Here is a 25031-nt window from a genome sequence, read left to right as displayed (position 1 = left end):
AGTGCAGTCAATATGAATTTGGTCTGCCTGTATAACAGGTGAAAACAGGTGGCTGGGGAAAAGATTCCTGTCCGGGGAAAGTTGCAACACCACCTTGGGTCTTAAAATCAGAGAATCCACAAGTGAAAAGGACAACTCTGCGTGGCAGCCTCTGTGCCTCATCAGAAGCTGAGGTACCTGCTCTACAAACATGGGTGTTTTTTCCAAGCAGATTCTTTAGTGTGTTATCAGGCTATGTCACCAGATAATGTAATATACACAGTTAAAATCCAACCAACAATGGAACAAACTGGGGGCTGTGGGGGCCTGCAGAGTTGAGTATCAGATTCATAACTATTCCTATTCCAGCAAGCAATTCAATCAGGTGGTTACGGCTTGAGACACCAACTTACATACAACCGGCATGCTTACCCCTGCAAGATGTGGTGTCCTCCTGCGTCCAATAGCATCAGTAGAGGCAAAAAGTTTTGCTCGGTCTGCTGCATTCCTACAGCTCATGCTCTTGTAGGACAGAGGGCTGATGGGGCTGCAAGATGCTGAACGGGGACAAATGGGGATAACTACGGTGTTGGTTGTTTTTGTTAATTATTAATTTTAATTAGAGAGCAGCAGTGGAGAATTGACAGAGGAAAGCCAGCAGGAAAAGAAACAATAGAGAAAGAGAAAAGAAAGAAGGTATTAATAAATAGAGGAATGACTAATTCTCAAATCAGAACCATAACTTGATACCTTAGCTTAGCCATGTGTATAGTAATGACACAATTCTAGTATGTACTCATGTACTTTTCCATTTGTAAACCAATAATATCTTTTAAATAAATTAAGATGTATGTCACATAACTGGGTAGTGGAAAATATTTTTCTGTTACGCTTTTACACAGCTGGTTGTTCTGAAAAAGCATTGGACAAAACAGCCTGTCTGAAATTGATTAGCTTAGTATATGCATTGACATGAATTTCAACTACATTGGGAATAAAAAACAATCAAACTAAAATTGAATTCCTATTAATTGGCCTTGGAAGTAGAGGAAAATAAAAGGAGACACACAAAGATCAAAACACACTAAGAGAAAACAGTTTCATCTGGGAAATCAGTGATATTGATTGTTTTCTACAAGTTTTAACAAGCGATGTGTTTTTTTAAAAAATCCCTTTTAAAGAATATCTGAAGCCTAGAAAAGAACTTTTAATATTTCTTGATAATGGTACAATAACAGCCATCTTGAACACATTCTTGACAGCAAAGTACTTTACATGTTACAAAAAGCAGACCGAAGACAATAAATCAGCTTGGAAATAAATACTTGAAAGAATAACCAGGAAGGCAGTTTTCTTTGGTTTGCACAAGGACAAAGACTATTACCAATAGATCTCTTGCCAATGGCAAATTATTAGGTGTATGGTGTTCTGATGGCAGTCTCAAAGAGAAATGTGACACTGCAAGATGCATCATTGGAAACTTGCAGTGAGGTATTCTCAGACTTTTTCTTGATTTACCTGAAAATTATATTACCGCTGCAGAGTTTTATTTGTCTGTTTCTGATTGTCTCTCTCCTGGTCATTTAGTATAGTCTTAGCATAATTATTATTCGGAACATTACTTGAAGGAAAAGAGTAGAGCTTCTATAGGATAGCTTCTCTACCCCTTAAAAAGAAATAATTAAAAAATGACATCCTCATTTTCCTAAATAGAAAACATTTCTTGCCTTTAGATCCCTCTGAGCACACTTGAAAGAACACACAGTTCTACACAGTTATTTCTTCCAGTCTTACTGCAGTACAGCTGCTGTTACAGCTCACGGACTTAACAGTACTTCATGGACTTAACAGTCCTAACTCTGCAAATTCTCCCACACTGAGAGATTAACGTTATGAATAAAGGAAGTCTCATGTAAATGTTATAAAGGGCACTCATGCTTGCCTTATTTATAGGGATTTACGTTTAATGAGGTATTAAAAGGTGACTGACTTGTAAAAATTGAAAAACAAGAAAACACCTTTTTTTTTTTTTTTTTTCAGTTGAGCATATCTAACCAGACAGGAGGCAGTGGCAAAACATATACTTAAACAGCTTATAATTTATGCATTTTTCACCCTCTGTGAATCAATTCTGTTGCTGCACGCTGATTATCTGAAGTTACCACAGAGGATGACATCATAAATGCTGAAAGACAAGCAGTACATTTTCATTTGCAAGGTTGCCAAACAATGCTATATGAGACACTCCCAGTGAATCAGGATATACCAACAGGATTACATACAGAGAGGAGCTTTTGGAGAGTTATTTAAAAAAACATTTTGGTTTTGGAGTTTTGTTTAAAAAAAAAAGATCCAGATGTACTCTTATGCTGGATGTCCCTAATAGTTCACTTAACTTCATTTTTAAGGCTATGAATCCACATTTAATTTGATTTTGATTTTTTTTTTCACTGTAATTCATCTTTACAGCCAAAGGGCAGGGTAATTTTCTAGGGCATAATGATAGGCTGGGACGAGTGGAGTGCTCAGAGCACAGCTGTGAGCCATTACCACCACCTGATCATTAATCTCCAGGAAGTGTCCTGCATGAAGGAACTGCAATTATTGCTCCTAGAGAATAATACCTGGAAAACAATGAAAAGATGGATTATTTTTCCGGGTGGTACAGTTCCAGTTAGTGTAGACAAGGCATTTCTGGGGAGTTACCTCAAAGTGATGACTGTGCTATTTGCAATCTTTCTCAATATTCTGTTCAGTTTAGAGCTTATTGTTCAGTATAAAACAATAGCAGTCACAGAAAAGTCTTCATACTTGTTTCAGTTAAGTAACCACTAACAAAATCAAGACACTTTCCTCAGCTATTCTCTAGTGAAGAGATGAATTTCCAATATCCTGCTTGGTAGATGACGTTAAATTTTCATTTTAGAAGCTGTTCCTTTAAAAGACATGCAGCTCTAAAAGAAATTTCTGCTTGTTAATTCCACTGTTTGAAGAATATCATCCACATTTTTACTCCTCCAGCGCTACCCCCAATGGAAACGTACTGCAGCCTAATTAGTGATAAGAGTTCTTAAGTGAAAGCTTCTTTAAAAGTAATCTTAGCAGATCTCTATTCCCTCTTACCTTCTATGCCCTTTAATTAAAATAAAGATCTACCCATATTAAACAGGAAAGACTTGCCTAGACTTAAACATTCAGCATGTGCAGCAGCGTACTCCTGCTATGGTAAAATCCCTAGTGCGTGATCATAAAACAACCTGTGATAAGAAAAAAGGCAGTTGTCATGTGCCTAAAATACATACTAAACCAGTATGTCCTGGTTGTCTTTGAAATACAGTTTTGCCTGGGCCTTAAGTTATCACCTTGCAGTATTTACATATTTTTGTGTGCTAATTTTCCTCTCGGTGGCATATCAAAGAGCTGTTCTGGGATTGGCACAGAACTTTACAATTACTGAAACCTCACTAAACCTGCACATTTAGCTTTACATATGTTGGACTCTACAAGTCCAACATATTCCCTGTAGGAAGTGCCCTGCTGCAGAAGGCAACTTCTTTGCAGAAAGCAGCTCACAGCATTGGCAGTGGGTGTGCTGAAACCGCTCTTTACAGCACTGCAAGCATGCTTAAACAGCCACTGACAGCATGACACTGTTGCCCTGTGTGTGTTATATTATTCTGTTACACTGATGAAGAAGTAAAAGATAAATTAAGAGAGAGCTGGGGGGAGAAAGAGAAGGAGGCATAGCAAACAAGAAAGTGTAGCAGAAGTTTTCATGCTGTCACGCCATCTAGTCCAGGTTTTTCAAGCTCATTCTGGGATGCTACCATACACGCTTGATTAGACAGGTTACTTTACAGCATCCCACAGGGAACCTGGAAAAGTAAGTGGCTGAGACATGAAGTCTCTGCTCTTGGAAGTTTACCTGCATCTCCAGACAAAGCAGCTGTGCTTTTACTTCGTGCCAGGAATGAGTGAGTGGGCGTCAGGAGCCTGCTAACGATGCTGCTCTCCCATGGACTGAGCTGTAGACGGCGAGCTGAACGTGCATCACACAAGCAAGATGTTAGATCAGACACTGCAAAGGACTTCGCGTTGCAGAAGTATTAGTATTGCAACTTCATTGCTACATACCCATGGAAATTTTTAAACCGTGCTTTAGAGACCCAAACCATACAATCACTCTGTTTTGCATTTTATTCTTATTCAATTTTAGTAGAGGAATTCCTATGGAACACAGTGCTGAATGTTTATTTTGTGCTACTGCCTGTAACATTAGGCTAAATTGTTCAGGTTAATATTGCTATTTTGCACATATCCCACATTCCCTACTATCAAGAATGGGATGATAACTTCTGTATTAGGAGAGCTATTGCCATTCCTAAATACAGACTCTGAAAAAGTTTGTGTCCCAAACTCTTTCTACATACTACATACAAATAAATAAGATCAATTTCTAAAACAACTTCTGCAGTCTTCCAGCCTAGAAAAAAACAGTGTTTTTTATTAATATACAGATTTGTGCCATTGAAAGAGGCTTTGTCAAAGCATCACAAAAGGATACAGTGTGCCTGAGCTGAAGATACCAGGCTCAGCAGCTACAGTCATCTCAGTTATACATGGTGTGCATTTGATCACTAATTCTGTGAGAAATCCCCCTAATGACAAGTTTTTGATTTACAACAGTAACAAGACCCAACTTTTTGCATCGTTAGTCTGTTTTGAAAACACTTTAGGCATGCTGATCTAGCTGCTAACACTCAAATTTAGCTTGCCAGTATTTTCCCTTTGCCTTATAAAAATTCTTTTTTTTTTTTAATTTTCTTTTTAATACTACTTAAACATTAATTACAGCAAAGGAGTATCCGAAAGAATCCTATAAATTATTGTTCAATATAACTGGATGGTTCTTGGATATTCTGATGCAATAAATAAAGGGTGTTACTAGGAGCATAACAGAACAAAACATTCAACTAGTTCCCAGAGTTCACTGTACTAAGCTTAGGCCATAGCAATAATCTCAGTGTTGGGGGTGAAATCATGTCTTCTTACACCTCAGCATTCCTTGCCCTAAGTTTGGTGTCTACGGCAAGAAACCTGCCACTTGAATTTAGGAGGTGTAGTCTCTAAAACATTCATTGACATGATTGGCTGTAACAAAGCTGAGACTAAATTGCATTTTTAACACAGGAGATTCATCACTTCTAATAGCTGTAAACTTGGAATCTGTCTTCACTCCACAGTGAGCCCCATGAAAAGAGGGGCTGATCTCGATAATCTTGTCCTATGAGAACACAATGGCCTAATCTGCCCTCGGTGCTGTTTTTTCATCTCTCAAACTGCTCCCCTAAATTCTGCTAACTCAGTAAGTGTCATTAATAGAGAAATATAGCACTCTCCGACACAGCAGGCTCTCTGGATAAGTGTCCTTACATAACGTACTGCTGCCAGCGCTCTCTGGGATTAATAGCTCCTTTGTGTGTTGGCACAGATTATACAGAGACACAAAATACACCAAAGAGACCTCCATTACAGCACACACATCATCATTAAACTTGCTATTTAACAATGAAGAAAAAAAAAAAATCAAAGGACTTCCATTAAACTGTATACAACAGTGGCAATATCTTTGCTTCCTTTCTTCACTGTGCACTGTGCTTAGTATGATCATTTTTAAGCCTACTGTTGCAGGACAGCACCTTCTTTTTTGTCATCTCAGGCTTTACTAGGTGCTGAGTCTGGAGAAATTCTTCCACCATCGTTAACAAAGACCATACAACTCATCAGAAGAGTAAGAATGCTACACAGAAATTGGCTCCACACCTTAGAAAGTGATCCCTGAAATTTTAGGCCAATAAGTCATCACCGTACATACAGAGAACTTATTGGAGTTTGTTTGTATAGTTGCAAAAAGCTGATAAGTAAATGCCACAATGCAATCTGGTCCTGGGGGCCAGCTGCAGATCTTACATGTGAGGCCCCACAGCACAAGCACTGTGAAGAGGCCGTACCTTGCTCACACAGCCTGCTGGAAGCAGTGCTGTGCCCACAGCCCCCAACCAGCGGCACCAAGGCAGTGTCTGGGAGAGGGTTAGCTGGCATGCTCCAACAGGGAGCTAAGAGACAGGCGGGGGGTTTTGTTGGCCTATTTCAAGCAGTGGTCTGAAGGTGTCAAAATAGTTTCAGCCAGAAGCTTGGAGGTGAATCTCCCTAAATCTCTAAAATGGGTTTAGGTCAGAGTTCATTTGAACGCATGTAGGTTTTGTAGATCGCCGTCATCGCTTAAGGAATTTTCCCAATGCACAGCTCCCTGAAAACACCACTCTTGACACTTAAAATACGTACTCTACCAGTCCTTAGCATTACCATCAACCCAGAACAGCCAGATAAACCTGGGCTCAGCGAGTTCCAAGTACAACAGCATTAATAACTAAATTCTTTGAACAACTGGGCCTTGGTGTACAGTTCACACTGAAGCAAGCTGAATACAAAACAAAGAGTGTCCCAAAATACTAAGAAAATAATAACAGCTTTAAAATATTGAAGTCATTTTGTTTTATTTTTTTCCTTGCTGCTCTTGTTTTTAAAGCCTTGGGGTGATGTTTTCAAGCTTTAATACTTGAAAACACCTGACAGAGAAGGGGAAAAGGTTTTTTTGATTGTTTGTTTTTGGTTTTGTTTTTTCCTCTCATGGTATGCTAGGCTACTACTCTCAGGGCTATTTGCTTCTTGGTCCTACGTTGGAAACACATTCCTGGTAGAGCTCCTGCTGGAAGTTCCCCTACCTCCAGCTACTAACAGGCTAGTTTAAACATATTAATGAAGGTCTTTGTTGCCTAACTTGTGACTAGAAAAAAAAAAAGAAAAAAAAAGTCCATCACCACCAAAACAAAACAAAAGAAAACTAACAACAACATCCCACAAAGTGTCAGGGAACTGGCAACAGTGACTTGCTTACAGTCATCTGTATTTATCTTCAATATGTACCACCTGAACACTGGAAAGTTGTCTTAGCAGCAGCAGAATACATTCTAAGTAAGCAAACAACAGCATCTGATTATTTCTAGCAACAGATGGGAGGCATGGATTTAACAGGTCTCCTGATGAGCACCGCAAAGGAAAGACTCTCACTGATATGTGGTGGTTGCTCACAGAGAGACGCAAAAGTGCTGAGGAGCAGATGGGAAAGACTATTCTGTCCTTAGGTTCTCCTTCAGCAGGTAACAACCCTGGAGCCCTTGAAATTCTTCTATGCACGTGGCAGACAAAGGTGATTCAGTGATCAAGACCACCACATGTTTTGAAACTCTCTCACTGCAGAGGAAGAAGAACATAACTACAGTGCAAGTTTTGCTTTTCAAAACTAAGAAAGTCATACTTTATCTGCAACAGTATCCACTTGCTAAGTTTTCCTTACAAAGCACCATTACCAAAATTCATTGGTTGACTGCAGCTTTCTCCAGCTGAATGTGTTTCTTCATATTTTATAATAAAGTTTGAACTATCCAGACCTGTACCACTCACATAAAAGCCTGTTTGAGCTGCTGATCATAAAATTCTCATAAAGAGCTATGTAGCGGTACTGCATTTAATAGAAATTAATCAGGCAATTCATTAATGAAAACTGTTGTATTTGGCTGGGCCATAATAAATCCTGTCCTTCAAATAGTAATAAATAAATAAATAAAAACAATAAACTACTGCTTAACAGAAGACATGTTCTTGATGACAGCTGTAAGCCACTTAGGGTAAGCTTATCATCCTCATCTCCAGCTCCCTCTTTTGTGGGTAGGAGTATGTGTTACAAGACAAAACATGATTGGGTGCCCTCTGGAAGGTGAAAAGGGGAGCAGACAGGCAGATCATTCCTTTAAGCACATGTCTTAAGATGCTGAGGCCACCTGGGCTGCCAGCAGCACTTACCCTGCGTGCTCAGCTAGACCAGGGTATGTGACTGCACAAGCAAGAGGGCATTTATAGCATTTGGGTTTGCTTTCTGTCTTGTAGTCTGCAAAAGACATGAGACTTCTGAGGAGTCCTGTGCTGGTTTTAATGGAGATGCCAAGCAAGGAATGCTTTGGCATTTAAAGTATTTTATGTATGGCCCTCACTTCCTTATTCCTTCCCTCTCCCCGTCATTAGACTGCCGAGTACTGTCTAACTTCTCCAGAATTTGAAATTGGTGGCGAAAACTATAGCACCTCAAGCTACAACCCATAGGATACGACCCTTCATATTTAATGCCTGCTGCTGTTCCCTCTTCCTCCCGAGATCCTTCCTCAAAGAATCAACCCTGGCAAAGGACCACCTGGAAACAATATATATATACATACACACCTTAAAGGGTAACAAAATTAAAAGTATTTGGGTTTCCACATTTAGAGTGAAAAAGCATTGGAGCTTTGGAATAAATTATTTCCCGAAAAAAAATTATTTTCCACAGGTTACCAGACTCCACAACTGTGTTTACCCACAAGGATTAACATGGTTAAATCAATCTGAAACAAACATACAAGCATGCATGTAAAACGTGGCACCTAAAACATACAAATCATGACGCCTACCAATCGGTTTTGCAATACAACTGAAGCTCCATTCTAAAAATTGTTTTTGAAAATATGCACTTATCTGGATTGAAATGGGACAGAACTTCTCATTCTCGGTAGAGGACAAAAAATCCCTGTCGAGTACTTTACTACAAAGCTGTTTGCACAAGTTATACAAGAGACATTCTTTTATTAAACTCCTTTTGGCTCAGTGCTTCAAAACCCCATAAATCCCCAGAACAGAGGCAGCAATTCAGCTACCTTAACTTATAAAAGCCTGATTGTTTATCAGTTGTGCAGAGTTGTAAACATCAAAAACATACACCAAAGTAAAGCAATCTTTGAAAAGACAAAGTCAATAAACAGACACCGTATGAAAAATCCCCATATCCCTGCATTAAAAGAAAAAATCAGAAGTGGTAATAAAATAACTGCTTTAAAGCTTCATGCAACATGTTCTAAGATATTCAAGAACAACTACCAAAGTAAAAGAAAAGCAAAATAATGACAAAATGGCCTAATGTAAATAAAAGGTCATAAATGATTGCATGCAGTATGGAGAGATGTGTTCTTTCAGTCGCTGTACCTCATTTACTAAAAACCTGACAGAAGCACCGCTTTTATCGTTTGCTGAAGGAAGATTGTGTAGGTAAATTCTCTTGTTTTAAAAATGAGAAACACATTTTTCTTCTCACAGGAAAAGAGATGTTCAACCATTTACTTTTCACATTTGGAGTCTTTTCACTCCGTTTAGATAAAGTACAGAAAATGACTTCAGAAACTTGTTTTACGTGCAAAGCCATACATCAGTATAGAACATTTTATTTCTCGCCTTTTTTTTTTTTTTCCTCTTTGAAACTGTACCTCTGTCTGAAGAATTTAGTAATGTTGCAGATGAGGAGGAGAGCCGCTTGTTAATGACTGGATCAACATGTTTCGAAAGGTTCATTGTTGAAACAGACCGCCTGTCTGGATCTAAAACAAATGGAGATAATGCTAATTGACAGCCCACATGCAGTAATGCCAGTTCCTAGCTCACTAGTGGGAGGAGGAAAACATGACTAGGTCATTCCTGCTCTACCACAAGAACTTTCAAAATAGAAAGGGCTTCTCAGCAGACGTTGTACAGGTGACTCAAAGACTGGGCACAAAACTGTCCAATTTAAATTTAAAATGTTTGAAATATTCTGTTCACAGACTGTCAGGTTGCAATCCAAGGACCTTAATGGAAGAGTTGAAGTAGATACTAGTAGCCAAGATGGTACTTCCATGTTCCTTTCAATATTGTCAGAACCCCCTCGCTCATGACTCAAAATAGAGAGCTTCAGGGAAAGGACTTGGAAACATGAGGTTGTTCAGATAAAACCCTTGAATCAAAAGTGACATTGGGCAAGGCACTGTTACTAGGCAGATGGTCAGCATTGCAATAAAATCATACTGAAAGATTATGGGAAGGCTAGTCCACATGGGAAGCAATGGTAAGTACAAGAGGAATTCAAAGATATCACTCCCATAGCTCTGTGAAAGTGGTGCATTTCCCACTAGAGTCATTTTCTACCTGCTGTGAAGTTGCAGTTTTGGATTGACTAACTACACACAGATAAAGAAAACGAATCTCTGTAGAAGGCTACAGACTTCTTGTGATGCACACTTGGTATATAATACTAAAGGGAGTTATTTTGCTTTTAGTCTCTCTGCATTTTAGAGCAGCATTACAGCATTTGCCTGTGCAATTGCTGCAGAGTCAGCATCTGCACCCTGTTGGGAGGATGATGGCTCCTTCAAGAATGTAGATCATACGTGCTTTGTGCATGTGTGTATGTGCCATGGAAAGTTGTTAGAAAGGACCAAAGAGGAAGAATGAGCTGAACAGTCCAGCTACATGCTTTCTCTTCTCCCTCAAAAAAGAGCTAATTGCACCAACTAAATATCTTCTACTGCAAATGTCTATTCAGAGATATGGCAACTGGAAGATGCTGGGAGAGCTCATTCTCCTTTTGCTTACATTTTTGCATGTACTGAGCCTCAGTGGTACTCAATGAAGCATTTAACCACGCTGAAATCCAGTGAGGCTTGAGCACGTGCCTAAATGCTCCGCTGATTCATATTCTGGGTATCCACAGATACATCCACATACTGTTTTGGAAGCAGACACAAGAGCAGGGCACCGATAACATTAAGGAGGAGGACGCTGAAGGATTATCTGCAATAGTTTATGACAAGTACATCGACATTTTATTTAACTGTTTCATCTAGTGGATTAAAGTGTATTCACTGTAGGTAGAGAAAAATGCATAGAAATACAGTGCATGAAAACTGCCTTTACTCTCCCCAGGTCTATGAACTACATAGGACTCACTGTAACTGGCTGGGGGAAAGAAAGAAAGATTCTCCGCTATCCCATGTGATCATTTACTCACTTTATCTAATGTTAGGATGACTCAGTGAGTGTTCAGAACTAGCAAAGTAGGTAACGGAAGGGGGGATGAAAATTCAGAAATGGGTTTTAAAAGGAAAAACATAATTATTATGGATATGAACAAGACCTCTGTAGGCTGGCAAGTTTATTTTGCATTGATCTATAAGTGTTGTGTGTTGTTCAGTACTGGAGACAGGATACATGGGCCTCACATGTCACAGAACTTGGTCAGAACTGTATTTGTGAGAAATGGGATTTATATTTTGATCTCTGATACCTAATCTATATCTGAGAGGATATAGAGTAGATCAGTCCAGGAGAAAAAAAATTCTACATTTGGCTTAGAGGATATACTGCATAAAACAACTTTCAGAAGCTGACAAATGACTGTATGAAAATCAGCACTTGCATTTGGCATGCCGACATTTCTCTTGGATCTATGAGCACTGTTCAAGTGAACGAAATTCAGCACGAGGATTTGCGTGCACATGTTGGCAACAGGACACCTATGAATGTAGAACAGGCCAAATGCAGTCTGTTGCCTAGAAGACTGCTGGTTTCTTGTTATTAAAAAACTGAGCAACGTATGCATCAAAGCAGCTGGTTTTATGTCTTCACGTGCAGAGTAAGCATGATGTGTAGTATGCCAAAAACATTTTAGAGGAAAAAAAAACAACACAAAAGATTTAAATTGGGTCTCCTTGAATTGCAGTAGACAGAATATTACATATCATGTTGGTGAATTGTGCCAGATCTTTAGAGTCAGCCATTAATAACTCTCCATATTAAAAATGAATAGTAACAACAACAAAATCTGGGACTAACAACAGTTCTAGTCTATCGACATGATGTTAAGCATGCATCGCAACTACATGAGGGTGGTTTAGTTACTGATGATCTCATTTCCTGAGAACTAGCTATGGGTAAAGGAATCAACAAACCACAGTGATTATGTACCAGGTTTTCTAGCACCACCCAGAGATCTGAAGTGGTGCTCCAGGCCTGCTAAATCGAGAAAGGTGAATGATGATTCAAAAAAATAACCTAGGGACAGAATGCAAGACAATGATTTTCCAAGTAAAGAAAATAAAAATCAAGTTATACAGAGTTAAGCAAAACAAAACAAAACAAAACAAAAAAAAAAACTTTTTATGAAAACAACTGTTTATTGAGCTTATATATGACAAATTAGATTTCAGACTATTCTTTTCTCAGCATTTTCCCCCTCCTTAATGAAAGGCTGCATGCATTTAAATGTACATGTTAGAGTAGGAAGAGAAGAGTTCTCTTTTCTTTTTAAGTATCCCTTTCTGGTGAAAGAAATATAGGATGTTCTCTCTTTTGGGCTAGTCTTACTTAATAGGGCATATATAAATTAATGACTGGCAGATTCAGTTACAGAAGATAATTGAGGAATGAAGCATACAGCAAAAATTCATTTAATTTGCCCATCTAAGCTTTTCTAGGGAAAAGGGGGCCTTTTCCAGTCTCCTCGAATAGCTGTACAAGGCACAGATAGCTTATCACAAAGAATAAATTTTCTTCCTTGGCTTGTTTTAATATCAGTATTTGGTCATTTCCAGCAGAACTATTTTTTGAGCCATGATATTTAACATTGGCACACAGTAGCTCATATCACAAAACTGACATAGCACAAGCACACCAACACAGACACACAAACAACAGCAAAGCAGCAGAAGCGAGAAGCTGTAGCAAAGTAGAATTATGGAATTAGTCAAATCCTGAAACAAACTTTTAAGTTATGTTCAAATTTGTCCTTGTTATGTTTTTACTACACAAGAATCTCAGAAACATGCCATTGCTAGCGATAATAAAATCAAGAGTGGAGAATTAAAACTAGCATACACTGAATCATCCGTCTTTTTAAAAGAAGCAAAGTAAATTCCTTTTAACTGGCAGGGCAGGGAAACTGGCTAACAAACCAGGCCTCCCTCTTTACCTGTGTTATTAATGCGGTTATGTAGCGCTCCTCCCCAGGACCACCTGTTTTGCTTTTGTTTTGGCTTCTGGCTTCTTTCAATTGTGCGACGTACAACAGCTTCATGTCGTTCCTTGAGTACAACAGGATAATACATTTGGATACCACTGGGTTTTAAAATTCACCCTCTCAAATGCTGCTACCCTCCCCATGGACTAAACTTCACAGGCATCTTGGAGTTGTGCTCAAGCTCATGCGCTGTCTGGTAAGACACACTCAGATGAACCAACCTAATTCTAGAACAGGATTAAGCAATAATTAAGCCAGAAATAAATTGAACTATTAACTGTAATTTTGAAAATGTACGGTGTGTTGCCAACTTAAGTAGAATTGCAGAGAAAAAACAGTGGCCCTATTATGGCAACTGCTGCACAAACACACACCAGGGTTACTTCCCACCTTGAATCTCTCACCAACTAAATACTAGGACAGTGAGAGAGAAGGAACAAAAAATGCAAGGATGAGCTGACTTACCTAAGATCACACCGCAAGCAGTTCCCTGCTTAATTGGAACAAATCAGCCAATAGTCTATTTTATAGACACACTCACTGTCTTGAAGGATGTTAGAAGGTCACTAAGACATAAATACCCGTATACCAAATGGCTACAAATTAGCCCACAACCATACAGGAACCACATAATTTGTATTTTTCTGTGGAAGTTTTGAGTAGTGCCACATGCTACAACCCAGATACGCTCAACTTCACTGCAACAGATTCACAAAGGGCACTTGAAAAAGCGGTATCTGTGCCTGTAAGGCTTAATAAAATCCTCTTCTGAGTTCTCTCTCATACTGACCATGGCTTACATTACGTTCTTGCTGTTAAGTTTAAAAGAAAAATTTTGATGGTACCATATCTTACAATGAAAGCAAGTTGAAAAGTGTTCTCATGACGTTCCTTTTTACCTTATCTTCTTCTAATCTCTGTCTTCGCTTTTCTTCTACGGCAGCTCGCCTTCTCTCTTCCTTTAATCTCTGCTCTTCTAGCTTCTTTTTGCGCTCCTCTAGGTGTTTTTCATAATGTTGCCGAGCTCTCTCTTCTCTTTCTAACCAGATGGATTCTCTTGCAGCTACGAGAAAAATCAGAAATAAAAATATTAACATGCAGTATGTGATGAAATATTTAATAAAATCTGAATAACTTTTGAAGAAAAAAGCTTTGAACTTCTTTTCTTAAGACATACTTAATTTCCTAAACTATTTTCATGTGTTAAAAATTCATTTACACTGATCACACATTCATTTAATTCAATTTAAATTTAATTACTATGAACTACCTCCAGAAATGGTCAAATTATTTAAGCACACAGTTTCTGTGTGCAAGCAAGGATGTCTTAAAATACATAAGTACTTAAGTCAGATATATGTGAACACACTTCTGTTGTACAAACCATGCTAGTTTGCTGTAATCTTTCACCGCAAAAAGAAAGACGAAACCCTAGCACCACTATATACCTTTAGTGATCAGTGCAGATCTCTTTTGATAGAAGTGGTTGGGGTGATAATTGCAATACCTGGACTGTTACCTGTACCAACAGCTAACCAGAAGGAAACAGCCAAAGAAATCAGACTAAAAGTGAGCTTTAATCTGTCACATACCTCCACTGCCGCAGAGCTCTGGACAACATTACAGAAGCACAAATCAAGATAAATCAAGATGCACTATACATGAGGACTTTTACTCCCCATCGGGCTCTGAATGTTTGTGAAGGTATGACTTCTCATGGAACTCATGCTCAAATTGTAGTGCACATTAAAGCAGTTACATATGGTACACTGGACCTCCCTCTGCCCTGAAAGCTTTAGGTCCCAGAAATTACTGTTTTAAAAAATTCTTGCCTTTTTTTTTTTTTTTTTTTAAATGGCATACTTCTTGATCTTCACAAACTGACAGATGGGAATACAGGAATACATATAAATGCATGTAAAGAAATACATTTTTCACAAGAAAAAACAAAACAAAACAAAACCACCAAGAACCCCAAGAGAAAATAATGCAAAGGAATTCATTGATAATGCAGCAGAAGCAGGAAATCAGGAAAGCAGTTTCAAAAAACCTTTCAATTACCAAGGTAAGGATTTTTTTTTCCTTAGACTGAGGCAGCATTTTTTAAATTCAGTCTTGAAAAAGCAGCCTATTTTTACAATCCTATACTCTAGGACAGCAACTCTAGCCTTTACTTAGCAGAGCTTTGTGTTGTTTAACAGCATACAAAAACCAAATAAAACAAACAAACAAACTGATTCTAGGTGTTCAGAACAGACATTGCTATCAATTCTTATAAGTCCAGCAGTTATCTTCACCAAATTCCTCTAATGCGTGTTCCTGCCTCCTCAAACACATCCCTTCTCACCTGATAAAGAATTTAGACTATACTCTAAACCTCATGTCCACAGTCTCTTGAAAACCTCCATCCCAGGAAGACAAGTTCATATTTTGAAAATATCTCTTTTAACATTTCAGATTTCAAATGCTTTCCTGAGAAAAGCAGATAGCATGAGCAATACAGGCTGGCAAAGAGATGTCTGTGCAACAGCTACTGTCAGACAGAAGACATCCCCTAGGCAAGATGAATGAAAGTTCAGACAGATATTTGCAGGCAATTTAATAAACTAACATAGCCAGAATTATTACAGATAAAGAAACTCGCAGTTGCTTAGATAATTACTAAAAATAGTTGAGAAAATTGACACCTACAGATGCAAAATGCTGATGCAAGAGCCAGTAGAAGATTTATAGAAGTAATTTTCTATGCTAACTTAGTGAAGTGATTTGGAGTGGCAATCTGAACTGCCAGCTAAGGCTGAAAATAGGAGAGCACGGCAGAAAAGCAGTTTCCAGTCCAACTGAAACCTGCAAAAGCTCCTCCTTCTATATTAAAGCCTTACAACATAACAAAGTAGACCCAAAATCAGTGTTCCAAATGTAGGATTAACCTGCATGCATCTGCTGCCCTTATCTTATCCAATAGCTCATCAAGAGCATGGATGGACAAAGAGGTGGCCTCATTACAGTTTACCTTTCTCCTTGGACTACATGAGCTGTTATGATGCTTTCTATTGCCCGGAAAAGGTCCGGAGAAGACTGAGCAAAGGGATACAGCCCACCTTTTCCAACAGTTTGGGCTACATCCTGAAGAACTGAAGTGTAAGAGTTGTCACCTTGGAGGTAGTCTCCTCTTTCTGTCTTTACCTCCTGCTTAACAGCCTGACTTAGCTAGCCAACGTCTTGGGCAGAACGGCTGTGACCCTGTCAGCAGGGTGCAGAGATTTTTGAAAGCTTCCTCTGCCGATTAGTCTCTGCACGGCTGGATTGTATAAGAGGGTCAGTCCAAGAACAGGCAGCTGCATCAGAATTGTACTGTTATTTTCATGTACTCCACGTGCATTTATCTTGTTTTCTTCAGAAAATCAGGAAAAGATGCACTACAAGTGGTGACTGAGTTCAACTGACTACACTTCTTCAAAAAATAAAACTAAACACAACCACTTGCCATTAATACCATTTACAAGGTGGCAAAAGACATTTCTAAAGAGGTTACATTTAGAGGGAAAAAGAAAAGAATAAAACTAAAGCTGTGAACTCTGTGCTGCAAACATCATATGTGAACTCTTCCTTTCTCCTGAATCTTTGATGAAAATTTCAGAGAAATTAACACTATTACTACTTGAGATCTCCCCACTGAAAACCTTTTAAAATAGTATACTTTTAATTTTTCTGGTGAGACTTCATGACCATTTTAACTGAAATGTTGGCTGCCCCCAAAGGGAGCAGCAGTCGCCCTCCTCCAGGCTGACAGCATTGCTCACAGGACTGAGATCAGACGGGCCACGGAAACAACCTGGTTAAAGCTGGGTTTCTTCCAAGTCTTTTTCGTTCTGCCAGTTTTAATTGTGGCTGGTCCAGGTACAGAGCTGTCGGCCAGGGCAGACGTACTGTCAAAGGTGTTTGCTGGGTTCTGCTGTCACAGGACGCCTCAGGCAAGCAGCAGGGCTGTGGGGCAGCACAGCCCACCCGAGCTCCCCTCGCCCCAGCCACAGCTCTGGCAGTTTGCCGAATTTAACAGCAGGCCAGTGCAGTAAGTGCAGAGACAGAGCTCATCGATGCTGACACCAGGCTAATGCAAACCGACCTCAAAGGAAAGTTGTGAAATATGGCTTCTGTCAGCATATGCTGAGATCACGAACACATGCAGATGTTGTCAAAGTCTACGTAGCTGCAGCGTGTTGGCTTTTACCCAGGAGTCCCAGAAGTCCAGCGAGCATATCAAGACAACACAATCCTATGGGCCAAACTTCCACAGCTTCTGAGATCACCCTGAACCTTCCATGCCTGGAATCTGCTTACGATGGCAACACAGCAGGGAAAGGCTCCTTGGTTATCTACAGAAAATAAAGCTCTTCCTGAAGGATATGAGAAATTAAGGGAAGCAAAGATAAACTTCTTAACTGATGCCACTGGAACACAGATTTGCCCGATAAAAATGTGGAGATTATTTGTTCCATCTGTTGTCACTAATGTCAGACCTTCCTGGGATACTATTTATGATTGTTTCTGTAGGCTTCGGCCTGTCATGTCGTTTAGAAAAAGTAATGAAATTAGCATACTTGAGCTTTTAGGAAGTAATTCAGGAAGAGAAAGGCTTCAAATATTTTTATGTTTTAGTATGTAAAAGAGTTAACTTTTACACACACTCTCACTGCTGGGAAGACAATCAGAACACCAAACCTCTGGATAGTAACACTCCTCTTTGACTCTCTGCACCTAGCAGAAGAGGTAATAAACTCATGCTTTTTGATAAGGAAAAACTGCTCAATAACAGAACCATAAATTAGAGATGGATTACAAAAACAAATAGAAATTTTAGGCTGGAATAAATTATAACAGAAAAAAAAAATTCAAATAAACCTCCAAGACACAGGCAAAAGGCAACAGACAATAGATACATCCATCTGTTAACATGAGGAAACTGCGAATTTTATGCTCGGACAAAGTGTTTAACTGGTACATATAACCATGATTTATGATACAAACACACCTGTTTTCTGATAGAAAATATAACATCTATTTTCAATAATTTACCTTTTTCACAGATATAGAAACAGAGTCTTGTTTTTATTCTTTTGAGGTATTAATTCCTAATTTTCTCTTATTAGAGCCAGAAACACACGTCTCTCATTTTCACTGCTTCCTGGTTGCACTGCTGTTATTCTTGCATAAACTTAAGACCCAGTTCTTGCCATCTACAAAGCAGGTATATACAGTGACAAATTAATATCCTGAGGTGTGTGATGATTTCTTCGGGAAAAAATGAAGGAAAATTGAGTTCAAAATATATTTTTTATTTCATTCTCATGAACCTATATACGAATTTGCAGAAACTTTTGTCCAGCTACCCAAGACAGAAATTAAAAAAAAAAAAAAAAGTAAGGTAAAGGAGAGGTAAAAGTTTACACAAGGGTTAAAAAAAAAAAAGCCTATTCTAGGATAAACAATGTTAAGTCCTACTCTGAATGCACAGGTGTGCTTCTGTGTTTCATGGATAGGGACACATATATCATATAACTTGCAGGCAGATAGAAGCAGTGGATGAGCCTGGAGGAAACAGAAGATATCTCTAAAAGGTCCAACCAACTTGGAAGAGCAGCTGATTTCCAGGATGTGGAAGGGGAAAATACCCAGTTTTATGGTCGCTCTTAAAGAACTTGCGCTAAGAACTATACTAAGAGCTGACCCAATCCTGGACTCCAGCAAGGGACACAGTTCAAAGAAAAGGCTTCTTCTTGGGGCTGAGCCCTATATCAACACTCATTGACAACATGCAAGAATCATTTAAAGGAAGCTCAGTCGTCATTCAAATAGTATCTGTGTGCTGAAAGCTTAAGTAGCAGAGGAGCATGAATCAGTTAAAACTGGAAAGTAGAAAAGAGAATTCACACCTTGGCTTTCTCTCTTTACTCAGTGCAATCTATAGCTTGGAATGCAGTCGTGCGATACAAGGACATGAAATTAGAGCATAAAAACAGGATTTAGAAACTGAGCCCTAGACATGTGGTTAATACCTTCTGCTTGTTTGCAAACGAGTACTGCTGGATTAGACTACAAGGGAACATAATGAGACCACGCTTCTGGCACCTCATTCTGAAGTAGCAAAATAACTGAGCAAAAGAAAAACAAGATTAATCCTGAAAGAAATATTTCAATAGTAAAAGACATGCAAGACTTGAAACCAGTCAACTTTACACTGTAATTAACTAATTTAATGCAGGAGATGCTCAGTTAACTACAAACCACACACATTTCTTTTGTGTAACACATTCTGTAGCACCTTTCCCTGATCCGGTTTCAGGCATGCAGTGTGCCATGCTTTGCAGGGCTTTAGACTGCGAGGGAAAGAGGAGCATGCATGAGGTGTCAAAGCTTCTATTTTCTGCTTGTCCATGTGGAACAACTGGATGTCCTCCCAGCTCCCCTTGTGCCGGCCCTTCTGCTGTCATCTCGCTTCAGCCCTTTTTCTTCTGGTTACTGCCTATAACGAGGGCAGATCAGCACTGCCCCTTCTCAGCCTGCCTTTTGCGCTCACCTTGGACAGACAGCTTACCTGACTAGAGAGCTCATAGTCCTTGCCAAGCTTTCCAGCCTTCTTTCCTGACTTCACAACACTCACCTCAGCAGTAGCTTTCTCCTCTGACCACTGCTTCACATTTCCTGGCTGCCCGCTCCGCGCTGCCTGAGACTGTGATCCCCTCCTTGCTGCCTTAGCAGAAAAATGGATCGGTGTTGCTTTAACCCTACCCAAAAAGGGGAATGTTCCAGCGGTCCACAGAAATGGCTGACTGACTGAATTAAAAGGTGAACTTCAGAACTGTAATTACAGCTGAAGTTAATGTCACATTCGCTAAGCCAGCCTCTCCCTGGTAGCCACGCTCTGAGGGACATACAGCACAGAAATTTTTAAACTAATCTTCCTTAAAAATAGTGTTTTGTTTTTTTTTTTTTTTTTGGTCTTATCAACCCTTCTGGCACTCTCAGAACCTCTGAGGACATCCCAAAATGATTCAGATGCTAACTAATGCCACTGCCTCACAGTTTCTGTGGGGCTTCTGATTGTGGAAATTGGGAGAAAGTTTTGTCCCTCACCATCAGAGAACAAAATAAGCCAAGAAAAATTCACCAACAGATTTATAATTTTTACTGATGTGATATTGTGCCAATGATCATTTTCAGTTGGGACAAGAACACATAGCATAGTGTGATCCTTTAAATATTATTTCAGTGCTTATACACTGTTGGTATTATGATTGCAATGGATCTAGCCAACCTGAAGCTCAAACACATTCTAAAACCTAAGATGAATACAACTTTTCCTTAGGTTAAAAGTTAACTTGGGTGGCATGATTACCTTCTTTTGTTCCCAGAGCCAGAAACTAAACCAGCCGTATGTCCTTGTTAGGATTACAGTTGTGATGAAAAGGGTCAGCGTCTAAGCAGGATTAGTGTAGATAAAATATGCATAGATGTAAGACTTAAAACAGTTTGCTCAAGAATCAGGGACTAAGATACTGTACAACATTATTTCAGGCTGTCAGAATTAAAACCATTTTAAAATCCCAGTAACTTTCCCTGTAGAAAAATATTTTCCTTTATTTCTTTTTCCAGTTATTAAGAACCAGGTCTAGGCTAACAAATGTGCCCAAAGACCAACCGGCATGGAGTAACTCATCCCTGCTACTAAACCTTTACCTTCAAATTGGTGACAGTATTCAAAATACAGTAGGAAAAGCCCAGGGACTTTCTCTGCCAATTCCCAAACCTTGTCTGGGAATCAGCTAGAAGAGTTGGCTGGAACCAAAACCCTGCCAGGAACAAACAGTTTAGTATCAGGAACAATTAAGTTTTAATGCTGGGGAATGCTCTTCACCACCGTTCAGTTTGCCAGTAAGATGCAGCCAATGTGTCAATGCCAAGAGTGAGGCTCTCTGTGAAAAGAAGCATTAGCTTTTATTAAAATTTTGACCACTTTGACCAGGCTCTCTACTATGGTTTGTTCCACAAAACACCCCTGACAAGTGTCAGGCACTGCCAAGAGTGGCAAGCACAGCCTGACACTGATCTAAAGCAAGGATGAAACCATCGTGCTGGGCTGGAGCCAAGATGAGCACGACAGCTCCCCTCGCCCTGCCCTCTACGAACAGCTCCGTTTGGCGGGTCATGCCCTTACTGACCACAGCCCCTCCTGGCATTCCCATCTCACAAGACCCAAGAGGGTTGGTGTCACACAGATGCAGTATTTGTATTTTAAAGGGTGGGTGTTGACTTTGTGCACACTGTGGGAAGGAGTGCTAGCAGAAACAGCACAGAATGAAAATATGGCTTCTGAAGAGCCTGGGACACAGTGAAAGCATTGTTTATATAATCACATAAAGATTAACCTAACAGTCTTTTAAAGGTCTGTATTTGCATATCAACAAGTAATACAAACATTACCACATGGTCAGGGGAATAAAAAAATTAAAGTAATGGCTTAGCAGCCATGCTTCATTTCTGCCCACGTGAAAAGGCAATTCTCAGAGGGAAAATAGCTGAAAAAAATGATGCAGCTTATTAGTCATGGGAAACATGAGTCACACGCAGAAAAAGCCAAGGTGGTCACCTTTTGAAAGTTTGGGGATGGCTTTTCAAAAGCAGTGTATACCCTATAGTGAAGTAATTATATATATATATATATATATATACACACATATATATATACACACACACAAAATTATTATATGTATAAATGCTGCACGTACATGGACAACAAAGATGACAGAACTCATTTTTTCTACTCTCTTAACTTTAACTGAAAAGAAAACAGGTACTCAGACCCCCAAGTGTGATAAGTGTGATAAGTGAAATAACACAGCTAAAATACTACTGCTAGATGCAAGCAAATCCTCAAGAGTGCAGAGCACATTGACCCATTACACCATGGTGAAAGCCACATCAACAACTGTACAGCAGAACTTGAACAAAAATTAAAGGTATATAGTAAGCAAGAGTGGAAATAAGGCTCAAATCAACCCCCCTTCTCCCATAATATCAGAATATTGCCCAGTAAACAAACACCAAACCAATAAAACTAGTACTCCATATGATAGCACCAGGAGGAGTGAGCAAATTAATTTTCAAGAGAAGATAAATGATACGATTCCCTGCTGCTCAAGCTGCTGAAACAAATGCCTTACAGATCACTACCATCACTTATAGAAGTGAACACACAAATTATTTTTATTCCCTTCTTTGGGGAATAAAAATAATTTCTCTTGAGGTGACTCAAAGTCTCAACTTTGGCTAAACTTGGCAGATCCCCTGAATAAAACAAAACAAAACAAACAAACAAACAAACAAAAAAAACTAATTAAGTTTAAATTCAACTTCTAATTCTATAGAAAAAAAAGATCCCTTCTTTCCTATGTTTTACTGTTGTATGGCAAATGTTCAAATATTACCAAAATCCAACTCTATTCTTTCAGCAAGACACACATTTATACAACTTTAAGAAACCTGATATTTAACGTAGCATAGATTTTTCTTTGCTATGGTTCACATGACATGAATGACTGATTATCTAGGCTCTGCACTGAAAAATGAAGCTTGCATGCCATTGTAAAGATCTCTGCTTCGCCGTACTAGAACACAAATCTCAAGAGACAGCTCCTAAATCATGTTTGCAGACAAGTATACAGATGAAAGTACAACACAACTTTCAATTTTCTTGTTAGTTCAAGAGAATTCTTCACGCAAGGACACAAGACACTCATACATCATGGGGATGTGCAGAACTCTCCCTTTTAGGAATGAAGGATTCCACATCAACTTATTTAAAAAACAAACAAAAAACAAAAAACCTACAGTTTAATGTTGCTTTTATGTGACACAAAATGAAATGTTTCTCACGGGAAGTCACATCATTCCAGTAACAAATGTTCATTTGTCAGTTTCTAGGAAATCAGAGGTCAGGAAAACTAAAGGAAAGCATCTCTCCCAATCCTACAGCAAAACATCATTACAACACGAGAAACAAACCTGAGGGGGGAAAAAATCAAAGCATGGCAGTATCATCTATGATAAATTAATTAAAATGGGCCAGTAACCTTCATTTGTTCTGGAACCTGAAGGGTCTAAGTCTATATATATACACCATCAACCTCAACTCCAGGAGCAGATTTTTAGGACATCCTGTCCTAAACATCTTGTCATATTACCCACTTGAGCAAGCCAGAAACAAAGATTTCCTCTTGCCTCCAAAAACAAGCCTAGCAATGCATGCATGGCTAGTACAAAGTTAAAACATGTCCCAGAGGAAGGTCATTAATGCTATTATGGTGTAGATGGCAATAAACCAGGGCTCTCCAGGTTTGAAAAAGAAGCATAATTATGGCTGGTGTTACAATACAGTTCTACAAAATTACGGAAACTAGAAAATGGGAATAAAGACATTCTGTTTCTCAAGAAAGGCCACCTAGAACAGAACTTTTTATTTTATTTTATTTTTATCCCCGACCATGAGACTGATGGCATTTTAATACAAGACCTCAAAAGTATAGGGTGGGGAAGGGTCTAAACAGTGCTTGTGCAGTGCACCCCATCATAAAGTGATGCTTTTGCATGTCCAACTACACAGTGTTTGCAACCTCTTAAAGGACACTGCTAATTAACATCTTTGTGCGTGACATGGACAGTGGGATTGAGGGCACCCTCAAAAAGTTGGCCACTGACACCAAGCTGTGTGGTACAGTCGACACACTGGAGGGAAGGGATGCCATCCAGAGGGACCTAGGCAGGCCGAAGAGGTGGACCTGTGTGAACCTCATGGAGTTCAACAAGGCCAAGTGCAAGGTGTTGCATCTGTGTTGAGGCAATCCCAGGCACAAATACAGGCTGGGTGGAGAATGGATTGAGAGCAGCCCTGGGGAGAAGGACCTGGGGGTGTTGGCTGATGAGCTCAGCATGAGCCAGCAAGGTACGCTTGCTGCCCAGAAAGCCAACCATATCCTGGGCTGCATCAAAAGAAGTGATTGGACTGTGCACTTAGTCACATGGTCTGAACTTGGGTAGACCTGTGTGGTGTCAAGAGTTGGACTTGATGATCCTTAAGGGTCCCTTCCAACTCAGGATATTCTATGATTCTATGATTAAGTGTGGCCAGCAGGGTGAGGGAGGGGATTGTCCCCCTCTGCTCTGCTCTTGTGAGGCCCCACCTGGAGCACTGTGTTCAGCTCTGGGGCCCCAGCACAAGGACATGGAAGGATTAGAGCGAGTTCAGAGGAGGGCCATGCGGATGATCTGAGGGCTGGAGTGCCTCTCCTGTGAAGGCAGGCTGAGGGAGTTGGGGTTGTTCAGCCTGAGAGGAGAAGGTTCCAGACAGACCTTACAGAGACCTTCTAGCACCTAAAGGGGGGTCCTACAGGAAAGCTGGGGAGGGACTCTGTCAAGGAGTGCGGTGATAGGACGAGGAGTAATGGCTTTAAATTAAAAGAGGGTAGGATTAGAACAGATATTAGGAAGATAATCTTCACTGTGAGGCTGGTGAGGCCCTAGTACAGGCTGCCCAGAGAAGCTGTGGATGCCCCATCCCTGGAGGTGTTCAAGGCCAGGCTGGATGGGGCTTTGGGCAACCTGGTCTGGTGGTAGGTGTCCCTGCCATGGCAGGGGTTGGAATTAGATGGTCTTTGAGGTCCCTTCCAACCCAAACCATTCTGTGGTTCTATGGTTCTAACTGGAAAAAAAGAATCACATCAGCACAAGAATGAAAAATGACATCTGAAGAGTATTGTATATAGAGTGAGGTATTGTTTCTATGCTTATATTTTAGGACAAAAAAGCTCAGCTATTTCAAGGTTATTGTATATGCCTTTAAAAATGATTCAAGCCATAATCCAGTAGGTGGAGGAAGGTGGGTCCTGACAGCTGTTCCCATACTGGAAAGCCCAGCATGTAAAAATAAATAAATAAAAATTACAAAATGATTACCTTACAGGGTATCATCATTACCTACATCATCTGGGCTGACACAGCGTGGTTACTCACATATGCATTATTT

The 25031-nt window shown here is 39.6% G+C and overlaps 1 protein-coding gene across 14 annotated transcripts in view; it reads right to left on the bottom strand.

The window, feature by feature from the left end:
- The window catches only part of MAP7 (microtubule associated protein 7), a 110568-nt gene that overhangs the window by 22272 nt on the left and 63265 nt on the right, over positions 1-25031 (bottom strand). For 10 of the 14 annotated variants that reach the window (XM_027454472.3, XM_027454466.3, XM_027454465.3 and 7 more), the window contains 5 exons: positions 13852-14015; positions 12905-13016; positions 9390-9500; positions 3905-4018; positions 412-560 (listed from right to left, as the gene is read on the bottom strand). In XM_027454472.3, coding sequence (XP_027310273.1) covers positions 412-560; positions 3905-4018; positions 9390-9500; positions 12905-13016; positions 13852-14015 — 650 coding nt within the window. The remainder of the gene's footprint in view (positions 1-411; positions 561-3904; positions 4019-9389; positions 9501-12904; positions 13017-13851; positions 14016-25031) is intronic. The other 4 variants (XM_072035981.1, XM_027454467.3, XM_038176000.2 and 1 more) reach the window with 3 other exon arrangements.

Source organism: Anas platyrhynchos, chromosome 3, assembly GCF_047663525.1.
Source record: "Anas platyrhynchos isolate ZD024472 breed Pekin duck chromosome 3, IASCAAS_PekinDuck_T2T, whole genome shotgun sequence".
In the NCBI taxonomy this organism is placed as follows: domain Eukaryota; kingdom Metazoa; phylum Chordata; class Aves; order Anseriformes; family Anatidae; genus Anas; species Anas platyrhynchos.
This window is presented reverse-complemented; position numbering and strand designations above follow the sequence as displayed.